General features: G+C 35.1%; 1 protein-coding gene across 1 annotated transcript in view; it reads left to right on the top strand.

Moving 5' to 3' along the window:
• Nucleotides 1-25,004, top strand: part of LOC150103805 (sarcosine dehydrogenase, mitochondrial-like) — a 383,814-nt gene that overhangs the window by 168,738 nt on the left and 190,072 nt on the right. Inside the window, exon 14 of the mRNA XM_090397147.1 lies at nucleotides 20,534-20,672. Coding sequence (XP_090253273.1) covers nucleotides 20,534-20,672 — 139 coding nt within the window. The remainder of the gene's footprint in view (nucleotides 1-20,533; nucleotides 20,673-25,004) is intronic.

The following is a 25,004-nucleotide window of genomic DNA, read 5'->3' as shown; positions in this document are numbered from 1 at the left end:
TGTGTTGCATGTCTTTTTCAGATCTACCAAACTTAGATCCTGATTATATTTCCATGATTTCTCGATTTCTTTTAAAGTGAAAATCTGATCATAGCAACCTCTGTGTAGCCTGAACCTAGCTTGTTCCACAGTAACTTTTATTATTATTATTAACATCTGACCTTCATGGAGTCAGAGACTCATTGTGGAAGGTACACACTATTGCACACAATGCTCATCCAACCATGCTTTAAACTGATTCAATGTGTCTACATTCACAACACACTCAAGCAATGCATTCCACTCAATAACCACTCTCCATGCAAAGAACTTTCTCCTCACTCCCTCTGCTCACACCCTCCTTATACAGTTTTCAGTGATGGCCTCTTGTTCTACCCCCCCCCCCTCTCCCATTCTATGAAAAATTTCCTTCCAGAATTTTTGTTAGCCTTTTCTCAAATACATGAATATCTTTAGAACTGGGCCACTTTATAATAATAGAGGCTAATGACTTCACGCATCACTTGCCTTAATATCCCATAATGCAAAGCACACCTCCTTTTGGAAATGTATAATGCTATGCATTATGAGAAGAGCCACTATCCAACTAGTTTCAGCCTTTATTGAGGTATGTTTAAGTGTGGGAATACCTCTTCAAAAACTCTGAGTGATCTAGAACAGCGCTTCCCAAACTGTGGGGTGCGGCCCCCTTGGGGGCCATAGGTTTTGTTGAGGGGGGCCGTGAAATAATGAAAACAAATTTAAAATGTTTTAAGACTAAGTAGATTTTTTTCATTTTAAAAGAAACGTATTTTAACTTTTATTATTTATTATTTCTTTTTTTGTTATTTTTTATATTTTAATGGAAAATTCACACATTGGTGTTGCGTATTTCGGCGCTTAATGAATATTAGTAAATATTGCTTATTCATATGTTTCATTTCAAAGCAGTGGTTAATTGTATTTACTTTGAAAGCTCTCCAGGGAAGCTCCAAATCTTCCTGTCCCTTTCATCAATCAGGGACTGTTGATATTGACTTTATATTGACAGTGGAGTGAATTTGATGGGCGAAAGGATCTATATAAGATGGATGGCTTGCATTCGAATGGTTACGGTGTAAGAAGACTTGAGAAAGTGCTGAATGTAGTGGATGTGCAAATTCAGGGAAACTAGATTTGTTAAGGGGGGGGGGGAGTAGATATACAGTCCTTATGGAGGCAGTTGAAGGTAAGAATGAATATATAATATGCCAGAGCAAATGAGGACAACAAATCTGAGTGGGATAGTTAATATAAGGCATCAAGGTAGGGTTGGGGCTAATGGGGGTCTTAAATTCATGTACACTAACACTAGGAGTATTAGGAACAAGATGGAAGAGTTTTTGGCCATGGTTGGCACTTCCAGACCACAGGTTATAGGTATTAGTGAAACATGGCTGACTGTAGATGATATAACTAGTGGGATTGAATGTGATGGGTATAGTGTGTTCAGGAATGACAGAGAGAATAAAATGGGGGGAAGAGTATTGTTGATGATAGCTGATGAGCTCCAGCCAAGGAGAATAGAAGTTGAATTGCAGGATAGAGAAAAGAGCACATTTGAGGCCATTTGGTGTGAGATTGTGGCTAGCAGAACTAAATATACAATTGGGTGGTGCTATAGACCAGGTGATGGAAAAGATGGTGGTGACAGTATGCACAAGCAAATAGAAGAGATGGGTGGACGGAGGGTGATTATTATGGGAGATTTCAACTGTGGTCGCATTGATTGGAGTGAGGAAAGGACACACGGAAGGAAGGAACTGGATTTTATGCGGTTATTAAGGGATAACTATCTGCGACAGCATGTAATGGAAAATACTAGGGGTCAGAGAGTGCTTGACCTAGTAATTACATCTGAGGATTTGGCTGTAACAAATATGACCACATTGCCACCAATCAGTAAGAGTGATCATAGGGTCTTAACTTGGGAGGTGGCTAAAGGTGTGGAATTTTCAATTAAGACAGGGTACATGTGGAATTATCGGGCTGGAAAGTATGACAAGCTTAGGAGTTTGATTAGTTCAGTGCCATGGCATGTACAACTGCAAGGACTAGAAGTTGATAGTGCATCGGAGGTAGTTAAGAAGTGCTTGCATGAAGCAATGGCTGACTGTATACCTAGAGTCCGAATAATAAATCAAGTAGGGGTTAAATGGATGAATAACACCATTAAGCTTGAGCTGCAAAAAAAGAAACAACTATGGAGGGAATTTAAGGAGAAGGGTGACCGGCAGGCACATGAACGGTTTAAAGCGCAGGCCAGAAGGGTGACGAGTGTGGTAAGAAAAGCAAAAAAGGATTACGAAAGAACATTGGCCATGCAGGCTAAAGAGAATCCTAAACAGTTTTTTAGATATGTAGCAAGTAAAAGGAAAAATATACATGACAGATTGATTTTAAAGAATGCCGATGGTAGAGAGGTAACTGAATTAGTTGAGATAGTTGAGTTACTGAGTGAGCACTTTGCAAGAGTATATCATCCAGGTGGTGACATTGCAGAAACGAATAAACCAGTAGATTATACGGGAATTGTGGTTAATGAAGTGGAGGTGAGTAGTCTATTGCATAACCTCAATGTCAATACATCTGTGGGATTGGATGGTATACCAGCTCGTGTTGTACGAGAAGCAGCTAAAGAATTGTCAGTACCCTTGACCATTTTGTTTAATTTGAGTCTAGGGTCTGGGTTAGTCCCAAGCAGGTAGAAAGAGGGGAAAATAGTTCCACTGCATAAAGGTGGTTTCGAGACTGCTGTTGTAAATTACCGACCGATTAGCATATCAGGAATCATTGTCAAGGTCTTAGAGAAATTAGTCAAGAAAAGAATACAGGATTGGATAGATGAAAATGGGATATTGTATGGGGGACAACATGGTTTTGTGAAGGGTAGATCATGCCTCAGTAACTTGCTCACGTTTTATAACACAGTGACGGCTGAACTGGATAGGGGTAAAGGGTTTACAGTGATACTACTGGACCTTGCCAAGGCCTTTGATAGGATACCACATGGAACCCTAATCAGTAAACTGGAGCAGATGGGTATAGATATAGGGTTGGTGAGATGGATAGGAGGGTGGTTGAAGGAGAGATATCAAAGAGTGGTTTATTCAGGAGTGGAGTCTAAAACACGTCTTGTGACTAGTGGAGTGCCACAGGACTCTGTTCTTGGACCACTGCTTTTCAATTTGTTCATCAGTGATATAGGAAAGGATCTGAGAGGAAGTGTTCACTTGTTTGCTGATGATGCAAAGTTGGGTAGAGCAATTGTGAGTGCACAGGATGTCAAAATTTTACAGGATGATTTGGATAGTTTGGAGTACTGGACTAGGAAAAATGGATGTCAATTTAATGTGGCAAAGTGTAAGGTTATGCACTTTGGGGTGAAAAGAATAGCAGCAGTATATCGCATTGGTGGAACCATACTCCAGGAGATTGATGAGGCCAGGGATTTGGGAGTGTTGGTGGATAGGGAGTTGAAGTTTAGGGGGCACATTGCAAAAGTAACTAAAACAGCTCACCAAATCACTTGGCTTCTGAAAAATACTTTAACATGCAGAGACGAACAAGTTGTTGTTCCTCTGTATCGAGCCTTGATAAGACCCCCATCTGGACTTCTGTGCCCAGTTATGGGCACCAGGGTTTCTTCGTGATGGGGAGGAAGTGGAGAGGGTCCAGAGACGAGTGACCAAGATGATAGCAGGTCTGTGGAATGAACCTTATGAGAATAGGTAGAAGATTTGTGGGTTGCAGAAATTGGACGATAGGCGAAGGAGGGGTGATATGATTGAGACATTCAAATTACTGAAGGGTTTTTATAAGATTGATTCAGAAGATATTTTTGAAAATATGACTGGTGGTGGGAGGACTAGGGGCCATGCATGGAAGCTGGGCAAGAGCGTGGTTGACAAGGGTGTTAGAGCTAGGTTCTTTACTTGGAGAGTGGTAAATGAGTGGAATAAGCTTCCAGAGTCTGTTGTGGGTGCTACGACCGTGAATGAGTTCAAGGCAAGGTATGATAGATACTGTGTGAATGTTGAATAGTTGTTCTTGACATGATGTTAGGGCCTCCCTCGATGAGTCTGTCAACTCCTTGGAGTTTCCCGGAACAATAATAATAATAATAATAATATACATATCAAAACTCGTTTTATATTATCACTGTCATCCGAGCTAGTTTTCTGTTACCAATAAAAGTTTCGCATATACTTCACACATGAAAAAAAGCTTAAACAAGTTCATGTGGGGACATAGTTACTCGCTTGCAGTGGTAAACAACACCCCCTCCCTAAAAGCCACTATACTGCAGAGGCAATAAAAACAAGTACTTTTATTATACCAGTGAATAAGGTATGAGCAGTCTGTGTGATATATTTCTCAACAAATTGTGCAATTAGAGACAACTGGGATAAAAATACACTAATTAATGAATCACATGTCCCCTCATACAGAAACTATGCTATATAGACTGAAACAAAACCATATGTTGCATGGACAAACACAGTATCTTAACTAAAAACTATTGTTATTAATTAGATATGTGTGAGTTCGATTTCCCAAGGCAGCAATAAAATTCAACCAACGTGTTAAAATTCGTAAAAGTGTTAAAACTAAGTAATATATATATAATGAATGTTATGGCGGTTTCACATATGGAATTTGGTTGAAGAGAGTTAGCATTTCAGCTCAATTGTCAGCTATGCTTTTATCTTTCGGCTCCACGATCTTTTGTTAATACCACACCAATCATATGCACGTTTTAATAACCTGCCTTTGCTGTCTGTTTCGCGTTAGGCTTAATTACCGTAAAGGGAGAAAAGACACAAAAGAGAAAAATGTTCTTGGTCCGGGGATTCCCTTATTCAGGTAATATTCACTAATTTCATGTTATCAGTCTGCGGTGTGCCAGTATCGGTAAGTGGTGATATTATTTGATCTATTCTACGTTAAAAAATTTAACCCTGAGATGGATAAGTGGCTGATAAAAAATTTAAAAAAAATCCTGCGAACAATCAGAAGAAGCAGAAACAGACTCAAAAAAAAAGGACAGTATTTCATATTTTACCATAACAGCCCGCATCGTCTTCAGAACCAAACGGTAAGAGGCAAAAAATGTAATATATGCATTTGATTTTTGCAATATTCGCTGTGTATGTTTTGTATTGAATATAAATACAATAAATATTATAATAATATATCTCTCTATTACGATTTTTTTTCGAGGGGGGCCGTGAAATATTTTAATTTTTGCAAAGGGGGCCCTGACATCCAGAAGTTTGGGAAGCACTGATCTAGAAGATCACTCTAAATCTCATTGAGTGCCCCTAAAGGATCACTACTGAACTCATTACTCCTGACCTGAATCACTGCAGAACATAAAGGTCAGTGGTGGTTCCACCCAGTGAGAGTAAAAAACCTGCCACCAAGCAGAGTTTCTCTACTCTCCAGGAAGTAAGCAAACACAATGACAGGCATTTATTAATGTCATCAACGGGAACCACACCCAGAAGAGATACCAAGGTTGAAGTAGTGCAGAAGTCATATATTTCCCATATGCAAGTAATGTAAAGATGTATTGCTTTATCACTTTTGAAAGTTACTCCAGTTCAGGTTTTTGAAGGCTTTTTCTACTTTGGTTATTTATTCCTGACTACATCCTATTGGGTATTTTTCTACCAGCTGTCACTGCTTGTTTCATTTAGCAATATTTCAAACTAATTACTCCTGACCTCAAATATTTGTATGTTCAGTTTTCATGTTGTCACTTCCTTTTACGGTATGCTTTCTTTCTATTTCTAAGCTTTTTGAATAGCCCTTTTCTGCCTTTCTGATATTTATTTTCTTTATTCTTATTAAAATCTTTCCATGACTTTTATTTGGATAGTTTTACACAGTGCTGCACTTTCTTACATTTTCCTCTGTATTCACAAGCTGACTTGCCAGGAACTTTCAATGTGCTTTCTTCTTTTCCTTGTCTTCTTCTTAAACTTCATGGAGTTCAGATTTTTCGATTCTTGCAGATTACCTCACCACATGTCTCTCTAGCTAAATCGATGAAAGTTTTCTTTAGGTTTGCCACTGAATCTCTAAGGTTTTTTCTTGTTTTCAAATTGTGATATGTACCTGCTACTACATTTCTATTTTTCTTGAATAATGATTGTGTATTTGAGTCTACAGTTCACATCTAATAGCAGTTAAACTTTCATCTGTTTCAAAACTTTCTTACACACACTTTTTTCAATATGAAATTCAGTTTTAACCTGTTCAAAATTAAATAGTGAACACTTCTTATTTCAAATCCTCTCTATACTCCTGTGTCCTGAACCAGTGGGGAAACCACTATCATAACATAGTCAATTAGACTTTTCTTATTTTTTGCATCATTTCTCCATGTGAATTTTATGTTGGAAAATGGGGTTAGTAATAACTAGTACTGAACAGAAATGTAGCAGGTACATATTATTATTATTATTAGTTTTGCTCTTCATCATCATCATACGTATCAAGGATTTAGGCCTAGCATGGCCTGTTCCGGCCTTAGAAGTCATCGTTGAATCGTTTAAGAGGACGTCCTGGATTTCTTTTTCCTAATGGCTTGTACTTTAAGGCTTGTTTTGGTAATCTTTCTGTTTTCATTCTTTGAACATGTTCCATCCATTTATGTTTATATTTTTTAATTTTTTCTATTACTGATTCCTGGTTTAATTCTTTCATAATTTCTTCGTTTGTTTTGTGATCAAATAGGGTATACTTTGCAGTTTTCCTCATAAACTTCATTTCTACTGTTGTTAATCTTGTTTGTCTTTTTGTTTTATTGTCCCGATTTCGCTTCCATACCTTAAGACTGGTAGGGCTAATGTATTGTATACTTTTAGTCTGGTTTGTTTTTGAACTAGGTTTGGTTTAAATATAGAGTTAATTACACCTGTTATTTTTAAATATTTTGCAATGTTTACGTTTATATCTTTTTCATTTTCATATGTGATCATACATCCTAGGTAGTTAAATGAATTCACCTGTTCTAAGATCTTGTTATCTATTACTATTTTAGTTCTTGCTGGATCTTGTCCTTTAAAGGCCATAGTTTTTGATTTTTCCGTTGATATTATCATACCATAATCTTTGGATATCTCATTTATAATTATTATTTGGTAATTATTTGGTAATTATTATTTGGTCGTCTGCAAAGAGGAGAGTGTTTAAGTTAACTGTAGGTGAAAGTTTAATTCCTTGATGTAAATTTTTACTCCATTTTATTATTATTTCATTTAAGTAGATATTAAAAAGAGTTGCTGAGAGGGGACATCCCTGTCGGACCCCTTGGTTTATCTCTCTTGTATATGATAGCTCGTGATTTAATCTTATTTGTATTTGATTATTTTCATATATACTTGTGATAGCTTTTAGGATATTATTTGGCATTTGTCTTTCTTTTAATATGTTAAATAATATGTTTCTTTTAACTTTGTCAAATGCTTTTTCAAAGTCAATAAATGCAATATGTGTTTCTAAATTATATTTTCTTCTTTTCTCTATTATTAATTTTAGGCAAAAGGCTGGGTCTATACATGATCGTCCTTTTCTAAATCCATTCTGTACCTCTAGAATAAAGTTTTCGGAATATTTCATTAGTTTGTTATTTAAGATTCTGCTATATATTTTGTAACAGGAATTTAGTATACTGATACCTCTATAGTTTTTAGGGTCATCTCTATTACCTTTCTTAAAGATAGGAATCACAATTGCTTTTTTCCATTCTATTGGGGGGATACCAGTTGCGTAAATTTTATTTAAAAATAATTAGAGTCTTTCTTTGAATCTTGTTCCTGCATATTTATATAGTTCTGAACCTAGCTTATCTTCTCCAGGTGATTTTCCGTTTCTTGTTTCTTTCAGACTGATTTCTAATTCTTCTTCAGTTATTTCCTTTTCATTTTCGTTAATTGTTTGCCAGTTGTCTTTTTTAAAATATTTGTCTGTCCACAGTTCTGTGTAGTAATTTAGAAATTCTTCTAATTTCAATTCAGTGTTTAATTTTATGTTTTCTTTGGTATCTGCATTTAGGTGTTTCAAAATCTTATATACATTGGGTCTTATTTTATATAAATCATGTTCTAAATTAGAAACAAATTTATTCCATGATTCTCTATGTCTTTTTCTGACTTCTCTTTTAGCTATGGCTCTTATTCTTTTGTATTCTATTTTTTTTATATTCTATTTCATCTTCTAATCTTTTACTGCTTAACCATTTGTGATAGGCTTCTTTTTTCTTTTTGATTATTTCTTTGATTGTATCATCCCAGATCTTCAGTTTTTTTCTTTTATTGAATTTTTTGGTCTTTCCTAAGCTTTCATTTGCTGCTGCATTTAGTATCGTTTTTATATTAAGCCATTCTATTTCTAGTTTCTAGTTTTGCTCTTTCCTCCAAATATTCCCAGAACATTTCTATGTTCTGGGAAAATTTTCCTCCCCTTTTGCTGTAGTGGAATCTGATGTTGAGATCATAGGCTCAATTAAGTCTCATTTTCCAGTTCCCCATTCTTATATTTGCCTCATCACATTACTTGATATTGCCTGCATTTCAAGAAAGCTATTCTCATATTTACTGTTGAATATTATAGAATATATTATTATACTGTTGAATATTGTATTTGTTGATTAGTGAGATCTCATATTTACTTTGTTTCAGTACTACCTATTATGTCAATCTGGTACTTTCCTGTTCTTCCTACTAGTTCCATTTCTTTTCCATTGATACTTTTTACATTGATATATATATATATATATATTTATTTATTCTTGGAATACTGCTCACATGTGTGGGGTAGTGTGCCTAAAATCTTCATTAAAATTCTTGATGTTATCCAGAGAAGTTCAGTTCAGTTTATAGATGATTCTTCCCTTATAGACCTATTTCACTTTCTCTCTCTCTCTCTCTCTCTCTCTCTCTCTCACCTCTCTCTCTCTCTCTCTCTCACTCACTCACACACACACACACACACACACACACACACACACACAGATATAGTGTTTCAACTCTGTGGCTCTTCTACAGGTAAAGGTCACTACTCCATTGAACTGGCAACCATTATTCTTCCACTTTTTGTTGGAACTGTTCAGCATGCCTTTTTTATTGAAACTGCAAAAACCCTGATCTTGCTTTTTCTTATCCTCTTCTTATTACATCGAACTCTTTCCTCTGGAACAGCCTTTCTCATGAAGTATTCCCAAACATCTATAACTTGCAACTCTTCAAAAAAAAATGTTAATAAACTTCTTTTTCAGTTCTTACTTGCACATAAGGTACTGATGTGCTTATAGGTTTGTCTACTTCTTGTGTATGTGTATTGGAGCACTATGAACAGAATAATAAAAATAAAAATATTGCATCCAAATAGTGTAAGAGGATATAACCTACCAAGCATGAGGATGCTGTTTTTTTTATTAACTGCTATATTCTTTCAAAGTTACACTTTTATCTAGTGGCTGCTACAGCTTCGCTAATTGTATGACATAAATAGAAGCACTGATGGTTGTAGTTTTCATTTTGATCCATAGGTTATATTAAGCTGGTGGCTTAATGTAAAGGGAAGGAAGAACCCACTTTTAAGTTTGAATACAAGTTGGTTAATCTAATCTTTAAAGGTACCTGTGGCATGACTATAAACAACAAATTACATGATAACCACAGTAATTAACTTTAATGAAATGAAATTACAAATATTTTGTACTAAAAATAACAATACATCATCAGTGCATTGAAACAAGCAAATCAAAGAAACAGGAATACAAGGTACATACAACAATCAGTTTATCAATTAAAAACTGTTGCTACATGCTAGATGTATTAATAAAACTAATTTTGATAGTTATAAAATGAGAATCTCCCAAACTTTTGGGAGAGAGAGACAATTATTCCAATTCAGATTTGGCTGATGTAAAAGAGCTTTGCAACTTTCTTTGAAAAGGCATTCATATTTAAAACTGCTTCTATGGAGAAAATGATCTCCGTCCCATTGGATACTGTGTTTAGTGTCAATACTATGTTCAAGACCAGACTTTTGAAGTCTCATGTATTACATATAATATTGATGTTCATTAATTCTTTTTCCACAGAATGGCCTCTCTGCCCAAAGTATGTCAAATTAGATTCACAAGGTATCTGGTAAATGCCAGCTAATGATAGAGGTGGCAGTTTGTCTTTTGTTGATGGTAAAAGATGAGAAATATTTTGTTAATAGGAAAATATGTGGGAATAAGGTGATACATCTTCAAAATTTTACCAATAGGTTCAGTGATACCAAAAATATAAGGGATTGGAACCCTGCGGTCTGTTGAAGAATCTGAAGGTGTTGGAACATAGGAGTCAATTATCTGTTGGATTTGATTAGGATTATAACAATTAAATTCCATTAAAGTTTTCATAGTGAGAAGTTCTTGTTATAAGCTTGAGGGAAAGGAGCACATATTTTGTGCTCTATTAATTAAAGACTTGATAACACCAATTTTTTGAGAGGTGTGATGAGCAGACTTTTGATGAATGCATCTGCCAACAAAGGTAGGTTTTTGATAAACACTGCTTGATAGATTACCGGAGGCTATGCGTATAAGAAGGATGTCAAGGAATGGTAAACTACCAGCGTTTTCTTTTTCCATGGTGAACTGAATGTGTGGATGAAGGCTATTGATCTGTTGTAGGAAAGTGATGTGCATTTTCAAAATGAAGCCAAACAGCAAAGCCATCATCAACATGAAACCAGTGAGAGGGTTGAGGATGAATTGATGAGAACAAGGTATCTTCCAGAAGTGAAAAAAATGCAGAAGTCATATTTCCATATACAAGTAGTACATGACTTCTGCATTACTTCAACCTTGGTATCACTTTTGGGTCTGCTCCCTTATGAGACCTCAATAAAGGTTGAAATCAGTCTGGGTATTGACTTGATACCTAGATGTATCCCATAATGTACTTGGCATTATGGGATACTAAGGGGCAATTGATGTGAAGTCATTATCCTCTGTATACAAGTAGCCCAGTTGTGAAGTGACTTCACACGCAAACTTTGTTTGCATATACAGGGTGTTCGGGATAAATTTGACAGTTTCGTAAGGAAAAAGAAAATCTTCTTTGTATCTATTAAATTTAATGAATTGACAAAAAAAACATTACAGGCAGAGTTAATTACAATACTATCAACAAGATTTACTCAAAATAACCACCATTAGCATCGATCACAGCTTCAATTCTGCTTCGGAACCTCGAACAAGCTGATGCTACAGTCTCCCTGGGAAGGGCTGCAAAAACTGTTTTAATTTTATCCATTAACTGGGCTTTTGTATTACTGGAAGTGCGATTGGTGTTTTTTTCAACTGCGCCCCATACAAAATAATCCATGGGGTTAAGGTCTGGGGAGTTTGGAGGCCAAACATTTGGACTGGTGAAGTCGTAGAAATTTTCAGACAACCATTTTTGACTTTTCCCAGAGGTGTGGCAAGGGGCCGAATCCTGCTGCCATACATACGGCCTACCATTGGCTACCCTTGTTATCCAGGGCTTGACTACAGTTAGCAACTCCACGAACAAAGCCCGAATTCCAATGCCAGGGTTCTTCAACACCTGTTCCTGCAGATTTGCGAGGAATTCTGCTGTACGAACGCAATCAGATCGTCTGCTAGGGATCTTTCTTCTTGCTACATCCTCGTAGTCACCATTGCAAGTCTCTAGTTCATGCCTGATTGTTTTTAATGTATTCAGGGAGCATTGGGCAGCAGTCGTAATATCCTTATTTTGATGGCGGGCACGAATCATCATGATACAAGTTATTCTCTTCCATGATTCAGGTGGGTTCCAGCTATCCATCCTTTCTGACATCTTGTATATGAATGAAGAAGGGTCCAAACTTTTAAATGAAGAGAAGTGTGTGTTAATACATGTAACTTACGGAAAAATATAATTAATTATAAATATGTCAAATTTATCCCGAACACCCTGTACTTGGTGTAAAGGATGATACCAAGAATATAATTTCTTGGCATCTTTAATTTATAGTATAACCAAGTGGGAAAATTTTCAATAATCATTCTATAGTTGGAACAATCTTAAAAGATGAACAAACAAAAAATTTGTGGCTATACATACTAGCAATGAGGGCTCTGTTCAGTCTGTAGCTATTTATTTAAAAAAAAAAAAAAAAAGCAAAATATTGTCATAGAAGAAATTAAATGCTGTTTAACAATTTGGATTGAGAAAGTAAATTAGAAGAAATCAATGGTTAATTAATTCTAGTACTGGGAGATTTGTTAGATTAAAAAAAAAAAAAAAGAAAGAAAGAAAAAGAATACATATGAAAAAACCTTTCATCATCTGGCAAGGCTGCAAATGCCAGTCATGATGCAGCTCAAAAATTTCCTCATACATTATCAAAAATTATTGATGAGAGAAGGCTACTATTCTCGTCAAATTGATGCTCCTGGCCTTTTTTAGAAAAAAAATGCCATCACAGACTTTAGTTGCAAGTAAGAAGACAAACTTTTCATGATTCAGAACTTCAAAGGATCATTTAACACTGCTACTTAGTGGAAATGTTTTGGGAGGATATAAACTAAAATCACTTGTAGTTTACATCTCTGAAAACTCAAAATCTTTCAGGAGTGTTGACAAGGTAATAGCATATAGCTCCATTTATTCCCAACATGTTCCTAAAAGTTGTGGGTATCATGTACACTATTCCATGAGTTGTTTGTAAATCACTTTGTTAAAGTTGCCCAAAAATATTGCGGAGAGAGAGAATAATTTGACATTCAGTCAAATTATTCTCTAAACCTATGGTTATGTTTATATCATTCAATTAGCAGATTGTAGCAGCTACAGTTTGCTAATTGCATAACATAACCTTGGAAGACTTTTGAAAAGAATCCAATATCTTAGAAGCAATCAAAAACATTGACCAATTCTTGAAAAGGAGCCAATAACAGTGAACTGAAAACTGTGTCCACAATTTATTTCTAATTCACATGATTCTGAAAAAATAAAGTGAAAATCACCTAGGGAGTTGTAGAAATGGAATTGAGATCCAGAAGAATTAATCATTATTGTTACATGACACCCAAAGACTCACTGAGAGAGGGCACCCACTCTACAACTCTCTGTCTCCACTACTCATCTACCAACTACAGTGAACCGCTGTCAACTACACCAATGCCATCTACTATCCACCACCACCACTAGTATTTTCACAGACAATCAAAAACATCCTTGTCCACAGCGGAATTCGAACCCACGGCCTTTCGGCTGGAGAGCAGATATGCTAACCACTCAGGCCAACCAGGCTGGCAATTGATTCACATTCAGTTGAAATGCAGAAAGGACTCAGGGAAGAAGCAAATGAGGACAACAAAATACTATGAACTCCAACAAAACATTTAGGGAGTCAAATATCTTGCAGATTCCTTTGAATCAAATGAAGTGGCTGTAAACATGCTACAGGATAATGACACAAATGCCAAAAGAAGTTTTGTAGTCTGCAAAGGCATTAAAAGAAAGTTGACCTGTACAAAAAATGTTGAGGAAATTTTTAAAACAAAAAAAATGGATTCAGTGCAGCTTTCTTTTGAAACTTTCCTCTATAAAATAGAGAACAGCTCTAGTCTTTAATAAATTTAGTTTAATCCTTTATCCAAGTGTGAACAAACAAAGTTAGCGCCTGAAAGTATCTTCAGGAGTGGGATAAGGTGGTGCAACTCGTTGTAAAGGCGAAGCAAGCTAACATCATTCCTATCTCAGTATCTCCCATAATGCAAAACACATTTCCTTGCAGATATGTCTAATGTTATGCATTAAGGGATTTATTATTATATTATAGTTATAGTGAAAAATAAACTTCAACATTTTTCTCTAAATCCAAAGTAATTTATTAAAAAGGTGGCACACCATTTGGCAACTCCTATAGGTAGAGATGACCTTAGACCTCAATAAAGGTCGAAACTAGTCTGGGTAGTGGCCCTTCCCTTAATGCATAACATTAGACATATCTGCAAGGAGATGTGTTTTGCATTATGGGAGATACTAAGATAGGAGTGATGTTAGCATGCTTCACCTTTGCAACAAGTTGTCCGGTGTTGTACCACCTTATCCCAGTCCTGAAGATACTTTCAGGCACAAACTTTGTTTGCTCACACTTAGATAAAGGGTTAAAATAAATTTACTATAGTCTAACCAAGTGAAAAATAAACTTCCAACATCTTTCTCTAAATCCAGAGTAAATTATTAAAAAGCCATGAATGAGACAATATATTGTCTCATTCATGGAGGAGAACAGGTGAATGAGAACATCAAACCATAGATGTCCAGTGATGTTAATACTATACTAATGACAGCCTGGAAACATTTTAAGAATGAATCTTCTGACAGGGGCTAGTAATTATTGCTTTGATATACAAGTGCTGATTTCAGAGTACAGAAGATAGTAGATTCTTTTTTTAAAAGATGAAGTGTAAAATATCTTTGCAAGGTCACGAATAGGAAAATAGCTGCCCCAACAGGGATACCTATACTATTTGCAAACATGGAGGCAAACATCTGCCAAGTATATTAACAAGAATGAATAATATAAGCACATAAACACAAGAAAGATATTTAATTAGCCAAATATTTTGGTCTGAAAATTGCAGACCATCTTCAGTGGTCTGCAATTTTACAAGAACAATATCTACAACATCATTGCAACATCTACAAGAACAGTTTTTAAAAATACAAGGTGGAATACTAACAATAGATCATTTAAAAACAGAACAAGCCGTGTGATGTTATATCACTATACTTAGTGATATAACATCATGCGGCTTGTTCTATAATCAAATCCAAGATTGATTATTGATTCTTGTGTACCTTCTCAAGAAATTTATTCTCTTTGCTTCCAGATGTTGTCCCTTTCTTCCAGTTTTTATTATCATAATGGAAATCACCCATATTGATCATCCCTTTTCTTTTATTTAAATTAAGGGGATATTAAATCCCACATTATAGTTTATAGCGAAGAGAACTTATATACTCTGCTATACGAGTTGTCAGAAAGGTGCACCCATAAATTACTTAAATAACTTTTATAGTTTGCTATATTCGGCATGAAACTCTTTGATTCCTATCTTTGAGTTTCTTATTCAGCTTTGAAATAATGTGGGATTTAATATCCCCTTAATTTAAATAATGTTACATCGCCGAAGTGAAGCCTATTGGCTCTTTATTTAAGTAATTTATGGGTGCACCTTTTTGACAACTCGTATAGCAAAGTATATAAGTTCTCTTCGCTATAACCCCAGTATTATCTAGGTCTACCTACTCACTGATGAGACCTCAATAAAGGTCGAAACCGGTCTGGGTAGTGACCTTCCACCATAATGTATAACATCAAACATCTCCTAGGAGATGCGTTTTACATTATGGGAAATACTAAGAATAGTGATCAGAACTTTATCCGCCTTTGCTACGAGTTGCCCTAGTGTTGAACTATTATAGTTATAGTTAAACTTTTATAGTTAGCTATATTTGGCATGAAACTCTTTGATTCCTATCTTTGAGTTTCTTATTCGGCTTTGAAATAATGTGGGATTTAATATCCCGTTAATTTAAATAATCTTACATTGCCAAAATGAAGCCTATTGGCTCTTTATTTAAGTAATCCCTTTTCTTATTAGCTAGACCAATTTGTTATATAATTCCTTCCTACTGTTCTTCACATTAGCAAATCTAGAGTAACAATCCAGCTAAATATTTCATCCTTTCCTCCTCTACTTCACACTATACTGCTTTGAAGCGCTACTACTTTTTGCTCCTTGCATCTCCACATCTCCAAGTTGGATGGGCCTAATTCTTCTACTACCATCAATGGCATTTCTCCTCCTGCTTTCATCTTTGTCTGTCTTCATGAAACTCATCATATCTCTCCATCTGTATTCCTGGCAGAATGTCATTCTTATTCAACTTCCAATTCCATATATCATGGAATCTCTAAATTAGTTTTAAAGATCCTAAAAGATGCAATTTATTTCCCACGTTCTTTCCAGTTAATAAAATTTCTTCCTAGTTACCCTCCATAAAAGATAAACAGGCTCTTCTTCTCTTCCTGGTCTTTTCCATGTGGTTCACTGTGATTGCCTCTACTCATACTTTGGACAAACAGGATGATCTGTTACAAAATGTCTTCAGGAATGCCAGTCTTGCATCACTCACAATGAGCGTGAAAAATCTGGCCCTTGCATAGCATATGGCGGACACTGACCATAATATCCTGTGATCCAATACACACCTGTTACATTGATGTAATTTTGAGTGGTGGTTCAAAGAGAGTGCAGAAACCTGTTTTACACTGCCCAAACTTAAATCTGAATGACTATCTATCTATATAAAACAAATTTGAATTGCATCCTGATAAATGGCAAGCAGTGACTCTCTCCTTTTATTTTTATTTTTCTTTGTTCGTTTTCCTTTTATTTTCTGTTCATTTAATTTCTACTGTATTTTAGTTTTCTTTGTTATTTTTTCTTTTATTTTGCATTATTATACTATAATTTTTTAAAAAATTTTTATTTTAGCAATTTTCTCCATCACTTGTATAGTGTCACTCTAATATGTAATAGCTCATATCTTTTAAAGGGAATAACAGTCTATTTTCCATACTTCACCTTGTGAATTTGCTTGTACCCTGATAATAGCCTGTTAGTTTTGGGCTGAATTATCTGCATTAATGAATATTATTATTAATTCTTGTGCTTATGTGTATCTAATAATTATATTCTCGTTTTACCCTTTACCCAAGTGTAAGCTCTTTCTCACCATTCCATTGTTTTCATCACCTTTTGCAATATGCTCCATGTCCCCCTAACTTAAACTCCTTGCTTGCTATCACTGTAAGATCCCTTGCATTCTCCATTTCTGCACTCCCTGCATTGCCAATAATATGCCCTTTTGCACTTTAATGTGTAAAATAAATGTTTATATATAATGTTACACCATCCTCCTTCAGGTTATGTTAGTCCCACTTCGTGTTACACCAGTTGCCGAATTGATCACTGGAGCAGCTCAATAACTAATAATCCAACATCTCTATCTACTTGCTATGCTGTTAAAATTCTTTAGCTGTGTCATCCTTGGTCTCATTTATGATAACTCTTCTCAACATTGAATAATTTATGAACATGTAAATATTTTCTTCAAACTATGCATAGAATGATTTAACATATAAGTTGAATAATAGTGGTCTAAGGGCTGGAAACCAATGATTTAACACATTCACCCTGGGGCAAGCAGTAAACTGTCACAGCCAACTTGACCATGGGATGGAGTGAGAGGATACATTGCCCATCACATTTTGCTGTTTTCATATCAGTGGATGCATCTCATATCATGATATGTTCTTCAGTTGTAACCCAATCTGTGATGAGGAGGAAAGGAATATGTTTGTTTGTTTCAGGATATATTAGAATAATGAAGGAGAATTCTATATTTGGTTGGTAGGTATGAATTACTAAAAGGTGTAAATATGTGTTGAAAGTTTATTTTTCACTTGGTTGGACTATAATACATTTAGTTTAATCCTTTATCCAAGTGTGAGCAAACAAAGTTTGCACCTGAAAATATCTTCAGGACTGAGGTAAGGTAGTACAACGCCCGGCAACTCGGAGCAAAGGTGGACCAAGCTAACATCACTCCTATCTCAGTATCTCTCATAATGCAAAACACATCTCCTTGCGGATATGTATAATGTTATGCATTAAAATGATCCGTGCAAGAATGACAGATATAAGGGCGAGAAAGAACAAGTTTGAACAGAAATAATTTCATTACTGACAAATGAAATTATTAATAATTTACAATTGTGTTGTTATATTTGTTGTCCAATAAGTTGCTGATTAGAGCAAATCACATATGATCCTATAAAATCTAGACTTGCATGTTGGCATTTATAATGAACATAATTTAAAAAAAAAAAAAAAAAACTTATGAGGAGAGGAAAAGAGATTTGTTTATGTCCACTGGTAGCTAACTGGTAGTCCACTGGTAAATAACTGTATTCAGTTATTTATTGAATACAAAGAGAGTATTCCACTTAGACCTATAGTGGATGCCACAAATTCACCAACATATTACCTTTGTAAATATTTATCCACTCTTCTGTCTCCACATGTAGGATCACATCAATGTATATAAAAAACTTCATAGACAAAATAAAGGACTTTAAACTGGATTCCATAGATTTTATGGCAAGTTTGGAGATCACAAGCCTGCTTACCAATGTTAATGTTAAATCAAGTGTAAGGTTGTGAAGATAGGATGCAATCATGGGTTGCTTTCTTCTCTTTTATTTATAATCTATGTGGACTACAACCTTAACCACCCACCTGGTGATGGTTGTTGAAATACATCAACCATCTGAACTTTTGCTTCCATTTTATTTCAGTGTACCACTAAAACTGAAATACCATTTCAGAGTCAGTAGTACACTTTGCATCCATGTTTTTCCTGATATTCAAATAGGAGATTTGAAGCTCAGTTTCTTTTTCTATGAAAATGTTTTGGCCAAGTGGTCAGCATATTCCTCTCTCCAGCCAAAAGGCTGCAGGTTCAAATCTCGCCATGGGCATGGATGTTCGTGATTGTCTGTGAAAATATGGTGATGATGGGTGGTAGATGGCGTTGGTGTAGATGATGATGGTAGTTGTGGTGTGGTGGAGATAGAGTTGTAGAGTAGGTGTCCTCCCTCGATGAGTCATTGGAATCCCTGGAGGTGTTATGTACTCTTTAACTAAGTGAATAACAGCTGTAACAAAATTGGAATGGAAATCAGCAATTAAAAAAAAAACTATAAAAATAGGCACGAATATGGAAAACAGTGACTGCCTTTTAATGTGAATCTATAGGACAAATGAAATATTTCAGCTATTTAAGCACAGTTTTTATAATAAATAGCAAATTGTATGTAGAAATAAATAACAGAATAAACAAGGGAGCTGAATAAATCTATATGGATTTATTCAACTGAATATGAATTTGGAGAGAAACTAGCCAGAACACTAAACTACCTGTCTAGAGAAGTACATGAGTCAGTGTACATACAAATTTTAACATATGTGTCCAAGAATTTTTATTAAGAGAAATATTGTCAAACTTTGATTGTTGTAAGTAATAGGACCAACAGTCTTTTATCAAACTATCAGTGAAGCAGTCTTTTATCAAGAACAAAATAATCTTTGCGGAACTGTTTTTTTGAAATAAAACATTGATCAAAGACAGGAAAACATAGATATGAAAGTTTTGATAAAAATTAAGATAGTGAATAGTTGGCCTCACTGTCAGAACCATATTAAAAATGAGACCTCAGAAAGAACTCTGTCATGATTAACATTCAGGAATGCATAAGAAGAATAACCTAAAGTAGTATTGTTACTTAAACAGAATGGGAGATGAAAGATTAGCAAAGTAGGTTTGTGAATGCTAGAATGGCATGAAAATACAATAGGTTAAACATGATCTAGATGGATTGATGCCTCAAAAAAAACAAAAAATAATAGCTGATAAATAATAGAATAATTTAGAAGAAAATGTATAGGAAGCTAGTAATAATGAAAATATAGTTGTGTTCTTTCACCACAGTGTGATCTGCATCCCTTGAGGATATATAACAGGAAATGATGATGATGATCCTCATAATTTGTAATCTGCCTGATTCATTTGCTAAAGTATGTGTAAGTTATATGGTTTTTCTTGAGTAATTATTTATTGATAACATTCATTTATCAGAACTTAATTAAAATGGTATTCTTCAAAAGCTCACTGAGAGTTTGCATCTGTATACTTTATAATGCCAGGGCTTTTTCACTGTTTTAACAAACCATAAGATGTGTTAGAATCTCTATGGTTAAGAAAGTATCTGTTCTAAAATTTTTCTATTATACACTCATCTTAAAGTGTTTTGTGCCTGGGAGAGACTGTTCTCTCTCTCTCTCTCTCTCGATTTCACTAAAGTTACAGTAACCTCTCTGTTATAATAAATTTAGTTTAATCCTTTATCCAAGTGTGAGCAAACAAAGTTTGTGCCTGAAAATATCTTCAGGACTGGGGTAAGTTAGTACAACACCCTTAATGCATAACATTATACATGTCCGCAAGGACATGTATAATGTTATGCATTAAGGAGATGTGTTTTGCATTATGGGAGATACTGAGATAGGAGTGATGTTAGCTTGGTCCACCTTTGCTATGTTGTTGTACCTGGTGTTGTACTACCTTACTACAGTCCTGAAGATATTTTCAGGTGCAACTTTGTTTGCTCACACTTGGATAAAGGATTAAACTAAATTTATTATAGTCTAACCAAGTGAAAAATAAACTTGCAGCCTCTCTGTTATAGTAATTTTAATAACTGGCATAGTAACTGCACATATAAATGTGCCCTGTTAACTCATATTGCTATGTGCTCATATTAAGTGATGCATGAAAAAGATAAGTTTTATTTTCAGATTAGGCATGAATGTTTACAATGCAGAGAGAATGTGGCTGTCTTCAATATGTCTTATTTTGGAAAGTTTTATTTGACTGGCCCCGATGCTCAGAAGGCAGCTGACTGGATTTTCACTAATGACATGTCAAAACCAAAAGGTATGCAGACAGAGTTAACACATTTCAATTTAGAATTACAAGTTAACTCTCGATTTTCCGTGGTAATGGAAGTATGAAGTACCATAACTAAAAGAAACAAATGATTATTCAGAATTCATGAATATGAAGTATAAATGTGATAATTCATTTAAATGAATCTGAAAGAACTTGAGTATTTAAAAATTTTCTCATATAATTTTAATTATCAAAATTGGATTATTCACTTATAGCAGATGAATGAAATCATAAATGGGAGCAAAATCACTTAAGTGAACATTCTTATTTCAATTTCTTGCATTCCCAGTATCATATTTTTAACATACTTAGAGTTAGTACAAGGCTTACAAAAGTAGAAAATTTATGCAGTTTAGAGCCTAAAATGGCTTCTTTTACATGGATTTTATTTTATTTTATATTTTTGAATTTACTGAAGTTAGCTTCAAATTGTATGCATGCTTTGTCTCATAGTGTCATTTTATATTATATTCTTTAGATACTGATTTATTTCGTATCCAAACACAAGTGGTGCAGCATGATTTACAACAAATTAGAATACATTACAATGAGATCAGCTTAGATTTGGTAGGTGAATTATACAGGGAATAATAATTAAATATGAAAAAAAGAAACTATACATAACTTATATACAATGAATATGGTCCGATGTTCCTGCAGTATCTTGCACAATCAACTGCTCTCTCTGTGCAGGATATAAGGTCCTCTTTTATGCAAGGTGATGGAAGAAAGGAACAAGAAAGAAGGTGTTCCATGGATTGGGTTGTCCCATACTCACAATTGTCTGGGCCAGTGAGGTAGCCTCATTTGATGAAGTTTTGTTTGCAGCATTCTGTCATTCAGAGTCTGTTGAGGCTTTTCCAAGTATTTCCAGTCCAAGTGAGCACTACGTGGAAGATGTTTGGCTGTTGGAATACCAGTATTATTTTCAGGATATAGTGCAAGCCATTGTTGAAGTCTTGTCTCTAGGAGGTTTTTAGGTGGCTCAACAGTTGCCAGGAAGCTATGTCGGGATCTTAGTTGTCTGGCTGAATAGTGGATGGCGTTCATCATTCATTTGTCTGCTTCTTTTGTCAGCTGAGAATGCAGATCTTCGAATTGAGGGGGGGGGGGGTAATACCAGCCAAAGTATACAGGTCTTTTATTTGGTGTTGGTTTCAGGCATCCTGTAATTAAGCATTTTCAGGCATCCTCTAATTCATTCACTGCTGGATCAACTTTTTCAGCATGGCAGGATCTGGACCATACTGGGTAGGCATATTCAGCATGAGAATAGCAAAGGGCCAAGGTAGAAGATCTCAGTGTGCTAGGGTCTGCACCCCATTTGGAGGAGGTAAGCTTTCTTAGTGTATTGTTTCTTGCATTCACTTTTGCCTTTGTTTTTTCTATGTGTGTTTTATATGAGGTAATCATGAATTTATATGAGGTTCCAGGAATGTTCTATATTAGAGCCTTCCCAAGAAATCTGTAGCTTCCTGTTGGCTTCCTTATTGTTAAGGTGGAAAAGGCCAGTCTGGGTTTTCAAGGAGTTTGATTTTAACTGATTGCTGGTATAGTATGTGGTTAGACTATTTAATAAGTTTTAAAAGAGGTAAACCGTGAGTAGACATAACTATACAAATAAATAACGGAAAAACTCACGTAGAAATATTATTTAATAGTATAATTTTCGCCTGTGTGTCACAGGCATCTTCAGTACAATTAGGCACAAAAATTAAACACTAACTGACAATTCCAAAAAGCGCCACCTAAGTAGCTGGTGTAAGATAACTAAAAAGGTCAATAACTTTCCTGAAAAAAAAAAAAAAAAAAAAATTAATACAATAAAAAGTTAGGAAAGATTAGCTGATTTGTAAAGTACTATCTCCCATAAAGGGGATAGACGTAAGACATAAGGTGCCTATTATGGATTTTTTTAACATAGACAGGGGTATTCGATCCTTACCCCAAAAAACAGCCAACAGATTACGTTTTGAATGTGCACAAATTCTTTTTCATGCCAAGCCTCCTCGTCCTAATCTTTCTTACTCTGAATTTAAAGCATTGAAATCACTGAAGAATAACAATAATTTAATAATTACGAAAGCTGATAAGGGGAAGGCTGTAGTGATTCAAGATAGGAAGGAATATGAGAGAAAAATGTCTCTTTTACTTCGCGACTATTCAACTTATAGGCCTCTTACATCGGATCCTACCCGGAGTCAATTGAAGAGACTTAATTCTCTTATAGATAATGTATCTACATGGAATGATGATCAAAAGAAAAAACTTAAAACCTTCTTCGGTCGTCCACCTAGATTGTATGGTCTTCCAAAAGTTCATAAACCAGGCATTCCGTTAAGACCAGTCGTAGATTGTATAGGTTGCCCAACTTACAAAATCTCAAAATTTTTATCTAATTTACTCTCCTCTTCAACTAGAAGAACTGATACTTATATAAAAAATACTTTGGATTTTAAAAATTAAATTTCAGATCTTCATTTGGACGTTTCTGATATCATGATCAGTTTAGATGTTGTTTCTTTATTTACAAATGTGCCTCTTTCGGAAAGTATTGAATTACTACAACAGGAATTTCCTTCAGACATTGTAAACTTATTTGATTTTGTAATAAATTCTGGTTATTTTTCTTTTAAAAATAAGTTGTATCAACAAATTGAAGGAACAGCAATGGGTAATCCTCTCTCTCCTGCTATCTCTAATTTCTTTATGGAACATTTTGAACAACGTATCTTTGACAATATTTCTCCCAGACCTACTCATTGGTTCAGATATGTCGATGACATTTTTGCTGTATGGAATGGCTCTTCTGATGAACTTCAACAATTTCTCAATAAGTTAAACGCATTTCATCCTAGGATCAAGTTTACCCTAGAAGTAGAATCAAATAAGCAGTTAGCCTTTTTAGATCTTCTAATTCTTCGCCAACCAGATGGTAACCTACATTTCTCAGTTTATAGAAAGAAGACTCATACAGGCCACTATATCCATGCGGAATCTCATCACCATCCCAGTCAAAAGGCAGGAACTATTAAAACACTGGTTCATCGGGCCCACTCCTTTTGTTCTACAGACGATCTTTTACAGAAAGAAATACGATATATAACTTCTTCCTTTCTATCTAATGGCTATAAGAATTGCTTCATTAAAAGAACTTTGAGTAGATTTAATATGTCTCCCTCTTCAAACACAGAGGAAGTAACGCGCATTACCATCCCTTATATACAAGGCATCAGTGAACGTATAGCAAAAATTTTAAAACCACTGAATATTTTTGTTGCCTTTCGACCGTTTAGAAAAATCTCCACCTTTCTCGCTTCTCCAAAGGACAAGCTTCCACATCTTAATCATCCAGGTGTCTACCAGATTCCGTGCTCTTGTGGATTATGTTATTTCGGACAAACGGGAAGATCTGCCTCCATTCGGCTAGAAGAACACCAATCTTATATTGAATACTTTAAACCTGAAAAGTCTGGACTTGCAGAACATGCCATCTTCACTAGACACAGAGTTCATTGGAGAAAGACAAGAGTTCTTCACAAAAGTCAGTTTCTCATGGAACGCCTTTATAAAGAAGCATGTGAAACTCTACTTCATTCTCCTAACTTAAACAGATCTGACGGCTTACGTCTATCCCCTTTATGGGAGATAGTACTTTACAAATCAGCTAATCTTTCCTAACTTTTTATTGTATTAATTTTTTTTTTTTTTTTTTTTTTTTTTTAGGAAAGTTATTGACCTTTTTAGTTATCTTACACCAGCTACTTAGGTGGCGCTTTTTGGAATTGTCAGTTAGTGTTTAATTTTTGTGCCTAATTGTACTGAAGATGCCTGTGACACACAGGCGAAAATTATACTATTAAATAATATTTCTACGTGAGTTTTTCCATTATTTATTTTGTATAGACTATTTAAGGCAAGTGATAGAGTAGTTTCAATGGACTTGAAATTTTTTGAAGAGTAGCTATGGCAAGGTCATCAGCATAGGTAAAATTTCTCGTTCCTGGAAAGATGGAGAGATCATTGACATAGATGTTGAAAAGTAATGGTGATAACCCACTTCCCTAGGGGAGGGGGAGACCATTTTTTTTGAGGTGCCAGCGGCTCATCATATCCCCCAGTTCCACGTAAAAGTATCTGTTTTCCAAGAGTGATTGGATCAGGAGGACAAGGCGATAGTCTCTAGTTATTCTGTATAATTTATTCCTGAGTGTGAGATGGTTTATGGTATCATATGCTGCAGTTAGGTCTACGAAGATTGCTCCTGTGGCTAGTTTTTGCACATAACCATTTTCTATATATTGAGTGAGGTTGAGA

This window comes from Typopeltis vanoorti, chromosome 8, assembly GCF_054136105.1.
Source record: "Typopeltis vanoorti isolate ZY-2024b chromosome 8, IOZ_Tvanoo_1.0, whole genome shotgun sequence".
Lineage (NCBI taxonomy): Eukaryota > Metazoa > Arthropoda > Arachnida > Uropygi > Thelyphonidae > Typopeltis > Typopeltis vanoorti.
Note: the sequence above shows the minus strand (reverse complement) of the source record. Positions and strands in the feature narration are given on the sequence as shown.